The sequence below is a fragment of the Mandrillus leucophaeus genome, unplaced genomic scaffold (genome assembly GCF_000951045.1).
Source record: "Mandrillus leucophaeus isolate KB7577 unplaced genomic scaffold, Mleu.le_1.0 Scaffold3, whole genome shotgun sequence".
Lineage (NCBI taxonomy): Eukaryota > Metazoa > Chordata > Mammalia > Primates > Cercopithecidae > Mandrillus > Mandrillus leucophaeus.
In genome coordinates this window covers 2619943-2628361 of record NW_012103142.1, presented here as the reverse complement: position 1 = coordinate 2628361, position 8419 = coordinate 2619943, and the positions used below count along the sequence as shown (strand labels likewise).

The window sequence follows — 8419 nt, the reverse complement described above, 5'->3', positions numbered from 1 at the left end:
CCAGCCAGTTGGTCATTTATTTTAGAATAGTATTAAAAAACAAAGGTTCCAGGTCAATATAGAATTTGTATAGCTTCCTAGAATTTATTAAAATAGGAATACTAATAGAGTCAAAAAGGAAAATTTATATAAATTAGTGAAAATTACCACCCTGTCCTTAATGCCCTATTTTAAGATTAGTCACTAAATAAATATTTACTTGCTGGCCCTGAACTCTGTGCTGGGTATTGTGAGGCACAAAAGAAGTACAAGATACTGCCTTTGCCTACTAAGAATTTTATTCATACTTTGACAGCTTTCTGTGTTGAGCCATTAAATGTTTTCTTACACAGAGCTCTCAAACATGTTTAATCTGGTATAATTTACCACTAGGTGGAGGAAAATAATTACAGCTAACATTCATGTAGTTCATCTCTGTATATCCACACTTTACAATAGCATTTTTTCACATGATAGACACCCTAACATATGAATGAATGAATGAATATCAGGTGCTAGATTAAAAGCTCTAATTCAGTATCTAATTTAATCCTCTCCATAATTATCATTTAGCTAGTATATTATGCACGTTCTATCAGTGAAGAAACTGAGCTTCAAATCACTTTAATTACCTTGCCCAAAGTCATAATCAAAGTGCTAGAATGGGACTGGAATCCAGGTCTAACGCAAGTGCTATAGTGGTGTGAAGGGAAGACTGGTAAGGGCTGGTGTTCATGGAGAATTTGTTGCTAGATGTGTACTTCTTGTTTAGACTAAGGAAAAGAAATCATTTGCATAAATGTTACTCAGTTCCAGGAGCCAGGTTTCATGCCTGTTAGCATCTAGCATCTGTCCGTCAGTTCCAGAAGCAATCTTACAGTGGTGTGTGTTCATCCTAAATAATACAAAACAGTGCAGAGGAGGAAGGGAGGGGACAGTTTAGGGGAAATCTGACCACCATGCATGATGGAAGTGTTTCTCTTATTCTCCTGCCTTTAGAAAGCCATCTCTGCTTGCTTTTTCAGGGGGTTATTAAGATCCTACTCTCTTGGATACCATGCTCTATTAGGCAGGAGACACAGGCAGAGAGAAGCTCACTTGGCATGAATTAACCAACAGAGAAAACTTTTGCTCAGTGGGAGTAACCTGTCACAACCTGGTTTTCTCTGGCCACGTAACCAGTCTTGTCTAGTAGTAATGCCATTACAACATTCCCATTCAGATCCCCATGACCCAGTAATTGTTTTGAGAATGAGTGCAAAGCTATCAGACACCAACTACTATAATTAGAAAAGGAAAAATAGACACTTACCAGAGCTAATGTCTTTAGGCTGGAGCATTTACAGCTTTTTGGGTTTTTTTTGTTTTTTAAGTTATGGAGCCTCTTTCTCAGTTTTGCTTCCTAAAATACAAATTGCATGGTTTAGGGGTTCTTGCATTTCATTTTTGTTACTGCTGTGCACTCTCTTTCGTTTTTTCCCCCCTATTTTAATCGGAGTACAAATTGCTGTCAGCACATCGAGTTCATGTGCCAGCCACATTCAGAACAGGGTGTTCTGTGCTCTTCAAAACAAAATTGCTCTAGGGCAGTAAGAGAACAATAAGTCAGAGCTCCAGTTTAAGTGATGTTTTGCAGCTCGCTTGATGTGGTTACACTCCGATTGCGCAGCTAAGCTTGGGTAATTTGGTTTGGTTTGAGTTTGTGGGGATTTGGAGGACCCCCCTCCCCCTTTAAGTTACATAGTCTTTAAGTCAGGAAAAAAATGTTGACTCTTTTTAACTTGTTTATTTCTTTCTCTACCAAAAAAGCCCTAAGTAGAAGCATCCTGTATGTACTTTTATTCTCTTTGGGCACGTCATAGATGATTTACTTCCCGTAAATCATGCTGGTTGGGATTAGCAACAGACCTCCTGAGCCCTAGAGGCTGCACTCCCAGTGAGTCATGATGGTTATTATTAAATATTTATTAAGTTAGTATTTGCACTAAAAGATGCCAGGTCAAAAAGCAACCACAGGTCTTCCACAGCCAGAGCTGCCATGGTTTTTGTTTTGTTCTGGCTTTTTTGGTAGCAGTTTTAAAGATAACATTAAAAAGAATAAGTGGAGCTATAGGAACTAGTCACATCTGCATCTGTTACCGCAAGTGGGGCCCCTGACTGTGGCAATCAGCAGTCTTTCGTGGCTCCAAGTAGTATGTGAGTTCTTGTCAGCAGTCTTGTAGAACTTGTCACATCAGTGTTCCAAGTTTAGAAACCAGTTAACCCAGCAATGCCCTTTGCTACTTGTAGATGTAGAGAATCAATGGGCTGTATTCACCATGAGGCTGTGATACCTCCTTTTACTCTGACATTCCGAATATTATCAGTATTACAAAGTGATGGTTTTGGTTTTTTTATATAAACTGGGGTGTATGTATCTGGATGTGTATCCGTTTAAGATTTTATAGTACTACAGGGTCCAATTTTGAAGGGTTAGATTTACGAGGAAGAAAAAAAAAAGATTAGTCCACATGTAAAGCAGAAAATATTTATAAGAGCTACCACAAATGTTTACTGTCCTATTACAGCATCAGACACTAGTTCTGTCATTTATTGTCTCTCTGAGAAAGACGAGCTACAATGAATGTTTCGCTTTCTTAATTATGCCTTTGTTACAGTTTGACTTTTTTTTTTGGCACAGTTACTTCATTTATCTTTCCCAACATGTTTATTAGTAGCCAGTCTTTTTCCCTCACTAATGATGGGTTATCACATCTAAAGAGAACTTCTGAGATTGCTTATATAATTTTAATATCAAGTACATATATCAAGCTGAAAAACAGTCTAGGAAACTAACGCACAGGCAGGAATCCTTGCAGAGTCTCTGGATTTCCTGTTTTGAAAACATTCAAACTCGATCAACCAAAAGCCACAACAAATGTACTGATAATTTCCTCCCCCACTAAATGTACTCTCCTTAAGGGAGGAAGATGATACTTCCAACAATAAACTTCAGACAAAAAAAAATCTGTCAACTAAGTTGTGAGCTACTAGGACAATAAATCTCTATGCTTGAGACATTCCACAATACATGAGCTGAAATTTACTTTGCTCAGCAAATCTTTTTTTTTTTTAATGAAAAATGTTATTAGTCTAAATTTCTTGGGCAGAGTTTTAAATATTTAGAACTCGTAACCTCTTTAGAAACATCCATTTTTACTCCAGTAAAAATATCTTTTTTTTTTTTTTTAATGGAGACAGGGTCTCACTCTGTCACCCAGGCTGGATTGCAGTGCCGCAATAATAACTCAATGCAGCCTCGAACTCCTAGGTTCAAGCAGTCCTCCCACCTCAGCCTCCTGAGTAGGTGGGACTTACAGGTGTGCGTCACCACCCTCAGCAAATTCAATAAAAATATCTTAAACCTCAGACTCCCTGTAGAACCTCTCTAGTATGCATGTACAGTCATATGCTGCGTAACATTTTGTTTAACAGCAGATTGCACATCGGACAGTGGTCCTATGAAATTATAATTCCTTATTTTTACTCTACTTTCTCAATGTTTAGATACGCAAGTACTTACCATTGTGTTACAGTTACCTACCATATTCAGTACAGTAATATGCTATACCGATTTGTAGCCTAGGAGCAATACACTATACCACTTAGCCTAGGTTATAGTAGGCTGCTCCATCTTGATTTGTGTAAGAACATTCTAAGATGTTCCCACAATGATGAGAATACCTGATGACACATCTCTCAGAATGTATCCCCATCCTTAAGTGAAGCATGACTGTATTTGAAAATTTTAAAGTTGAATTTATTTTTTAAATGTTTTCCAATCCAGAATGAACTTTCAATTTGCCACAAGTTAATTTTATCTAGAGCATTCTGAAAGTAAGTATAACAGAAGGAATTATCAGCATTTATGACTGTGGGACATAAACTAAAATGCCGTATGCCAGCTCTACCCAGACACTCCAGCTCTAGCCCTTGTTTGGAGGAGCTGACTCAAGAGTTAGGCCCTTTCTAGTTTGACCCAAGTTTCCTAGACCCCATTCTGTGTCTGCAAGGGGAAAATGTCAAGATGGTATTAATACTGGTGAGTTAAAAAAGGATAGTGAGTACTCACTTCGGCAGCACATATTTGGAACAATACAGAGAAGATTTAGCAAATCAAAAGAAAGAAGAAAAGGTTAGAAAGCTTTAGAGCATAAATGTCCTGTGGACATTCTGGCACCTAGTGTCTACACCATTCCTGTTCATTTTTCAGTTTTTCTCATTTCTCAGGCCTAGGCTAGAGGTAATTCAATTAAATGATTAACTGCAGGAATTCGATTTGAAGCTGGTTTCTGGGCTATATTGATATTGAGAGTGATACTACCAGGTCATAGAATCATAGAATTTTAGAGCTTCATTGAGATCATGTAGTTCAAAAGTAGAATGAGTTAGATTTGAATTTTTATTTGGAAGGTAATAGTTGTCTTATTGGGCATGAAATGAGTATAATAGAACGAGTGATTTGTAGTCTCTCTACAAGTCGTTGATCTAAAGTAGATCAGCCAGTGTTAGAAGCATTTTAGGAAATCTCTAATTTTGAGTATAGGCTGTTATATTACAGAAGTAGAAATAAAGGATTTTCTCTTTCTTTTTTTTTTTTTTTTTTTTTCTGAGTCTCCCTGTGTTACCCAGGCTGGAGGCTAGAGTGCAGTAGCATGATCTCGGCTCACTGCAACTTCCGCCTCCCAGGCTCAAGTGATTCTCGTGCCTCAGCCTCCCCAGTAGCTGGGATTACAGGCACGTGCCACCACACCTGGCTATTTTTTGTATTTTTAGTAAAGATGGGGTTTTGCCATGTTGGCCAGGCTAGTCTCAAACTCCTGACCTCAGGTGATTCGCCTGCCTCAGCCTCCCAAAGTGCTGGGATTACAGGTGTGAGGCACCACGCCCAGTCAGGATTTTCTTATGAAATCCAAATTACCATATTGCTTGATGACTGTTATGCTATGTTACCAGCCATCCATTTTTCTGATTACATCAAAAACTTAAATAGAAAGAATAAATACCCTTAATATTAAAAGTAGTTGTAAAGTTTCAGAGTATTGTTTTTCCTAGAAATGAAGAGTCTAGGCCAGACATGGTGGCTCACGCCTGAAATCCCAGCACTTTGGGAGGCTGAGGCAGGTGGATCACCTGAGGGTCAGGAGTTCGAGACCAGCCTGGGCAACGTGGTGAAACCCTAAAAATATGAAATTAACCGGGTGTGGTGGCACACACCTGTAATCCCAGCTACTTCAGAGGCTGAGACAGGAGAATTGCTTGAACCCAGGAGGTGGAGGCTGCAGTGAGCTGATATTGTGCCACTGCACTCCAGCCTGGGTGAGACAGAGCAAGACTCTGTCTCAAAAAACAGTTTAACTGATCAAGAAAAAATAGATATCTGTATGCATTTTTCCTATTTTGTCTTAAGATAAAAAGCCTCTTATTTTAATATGAAATAACCCTAGTAATGAGCTTGGTAAATTGGGGTGGAACAAGGAATTAGGCCTCCCAAAATTGACCTCCTAACATTTCAGGGGAGGTTATTAAGTAATTTGATTTGTGAAGTTATAGTAGACTCTTGATTCTTTCACACTTTATTATTTCCAGTAAGGGATATAGCTAAGATAGTTATTGATGTTGTTGTCTTTGGATTTACCATTGTTATTCAGATATATTTGTGAATGAGATTAGGACTCTTAAAGAAGAAGGAGCATCTGTATTCATTTAACCTTTGTATATCATTGGAGAAATAGCCATTTAGTTTGGTTTTTTGGCATCTGAAGCCAAGATGCAGTTACAGGTGTTTAAGCCATTATATATTTGATATTAAATTTGTGGCATTTGATAACTATTTATTAAATAATCCAGCATGTCTTGACGTTGTATCATAGGTGAGGAAACTTCTGTCACATAGTAGGCTTAGAATAAACCTATGTTTCTGGTTTGTTACCTACTAAGCTGTCTTATTGATACAAATATCAGTAATTACAAGTTTAACCCAAAACAGAAATATGGTTGCTCCTAAACTTTCAGACTGGGTAGACTAAGCTTCACCAAGACATACTGTGTGTGTCTCTTGATGAAATGAGAAAGGGGAAATGGTATTTGCTACATTGTCGTCACTCATTTATCACATCACTGAATTAGCCAGTCCTAAGAAGCAGCTCTGTTGACTCCTGTCTCCTTGCCCTCAGTCCACCTGGAAGGCCGCTGTGGTGAAAGGATGTTTGACTGCAGAGATGTGGCATTCACTGTGGGTGAAGGAGAAGACCACGACATTCCAATTGGAATTGACAAAGCTCTGGAGAAAATGCAGCGGGAAGAACAGTGTATTTTATATCTTGGACCAAGGTAAGCAGCATACCAGTTTGGAACACAGTTTAGGAAGTCACCTAAAGGACAGGAATATGCTTGCTTTTTCATTCAGTGTTTTGGCATTTTCAGTGAAGTTAATCCAACAGCGGAAACAATTAAATCAGGCTGCAGTTAGTCATCACATAAACTAATGGACCTTACAATATCATAGAGGTTTGTGAGCATGTTGACTTGATTGATATATGTTCAGAATAGGACTTACAGGCACTTTTTGCTTTTGTGATGATTTGTCTTGCCTGCATTATTGCCAAGACAGGCAGTTATGAACTCTTCTCATATGTGGTTCTCTCACCCCCTCTTCCCTTTTCTCTAAACTAGGCAGGAGGCAGGAAAACATGGGGGTTGGGATCAAAGAAGCATTTGGATGATTTACTACCACTTGAACTTGTGTCACTTGGTCTTATACAGAGTCCCTGGAAAAAAACAAAAAAACAAAAAAAAAACACACACATTCTTCCTGGATCTAAAGGCAACGGAGATGACTCATTTTTTGCCTAAATTTTTCCCATCATAAGGATATCCATTAGCACTTCCAAGCTTAGAGCCATCAGACACTGACAGTCTCTCTTATGAAAACATGTTTAGTATTATTTTTAGATCTAAAATTATACCATGAATCCAACCCTTCTGTCTTGAGAAACAGACCCCTGAGAGAACCCAGGGTGTTTTGATTTTGTCTGCATGAGAGTGCATCTGCTTATCTAGTGTATCCTGCCCCTGGCTCCATGGATTTCAGACAGTGGGATTCTGAGTTACTGAGAATCTTGATGACCTGCACTTGCCAGTAGGTGATGTTATGCCTTTGGTGGTGTCATTTTGTAGACTCTGTAGTAATCCAACGGCAGTTTACCTTTGCCCCAGCACTTGATCCATAATCATATATATCTATTTTTTGAGATGGAGTCTTGCTCTGCCACCCAGGCTAGAGTGCAATGGCATGATCTTGGTTCACTGCAACCTCTACCTCCGGGTTCAAGTAATTCTCCTGCCTCAGCTTCCCAAGTAGCTGAGGCTGAAGATTACAGGCACCCACCACCATGCCCGTCTAATTTTTGTATTTTAAGTAGAGACGGGGTTTCACTATGTTGGCCAGGCTGGTCTCGAACACCTGACTTCAAGTGATCTTCCCACTTCGGCCTCCCAAAGTGCTGGGATTACAGGTGTGAGCCACTATGCCCAGCCCATGATCATATTTTTGAGGTGATGTTTTAGCCATGCAACTACCACTTGAAAATCCTTCCAAAATGCTCTACCTTGAACTCTTTATAGCCCTCACTGAGGCACCCTTTGTATAATGCCTTCTTTTTCTCTACCTGGTTCCTCTTTCCACTAACTAAAGCCGCCACTTCAATGTGTCTTATTTATATTAATATTTACTCTATATAGGTAAAACTAATTCTGTTTCTGTGAGATACTTCTTAAAATTCAGATAGAGCATAGAAAAAGCTATCTCTTCCATATCTAAATAATCTCTAATTACTTTTTTTTTTTGTAACAGGATCTCACTCTGTCGCCCAGGCTGGAGTGCAGTGGCACAATCACGGCTCACTGCAACCTCAGCCTCCAGGGCTCAGATGATCCTTCCACTTCAGTCTCTGGAGTAGCTGGGACTACAGGTGTGCACCACCACACCCAGCTACTTTTTGTATTTTTTGTGGAGACAGGGTTTTGCCATGTTGCCTAGGCTGGTCTCCAACTCCTGGACTCAAGTGATCCGCCTGCCTCACCCTCCCAAAGTGCTGGGATTGATTACAGCCACTGCGCCAGGCCATATCTGATTATTTTTAATCAGCATTTCAAAATTACAGTAGTTTTAAACTCAGAGAGGTGGATTTATGTGTAATGTATGTTTTCAAAATTTAAGCTTCCTTAGGATAAATTCTGTATGTATTATGACAATGTAATGTTATATGAACCAGTTTATATACATTACATTTTAGCCTGGCTGACAAGGCAGTTGTGGGGACAGATGTCTCAAGTTTAATGGCAAAGAAAAATAGAAATTGTCGGCCAGGTGCGGTGGCTCAAGCCTGTAATCCCAGCA

The 8419-nt window shown here is 39.2% G+C and overlaps 1 protein-coding gene across 2 annotated transcripts in view; it reads left to right on the top strand.

Annotated features, from left to right (window-relative positions):
- FKBP5 (FK506 binding protein 5) overlaps positions 1 to 8419 on the top strand; it is a 201464-nt gene that overhangs the window by 153599 nt on the left and 39446 nt on the right. For both annotated transcript variants that reach the window (XM_011986566.1, XM_011986567.1), the window contains exon 7: positions 6195 to 6351. In XM_011986566.1, the coding sequence (XP_011841956.1) occupies positions 6195 to 6351 (157 nt within the window). The remainder of the gene's footprint in view (positions 1 to 6194; positions 6352 to 8419) is intronic.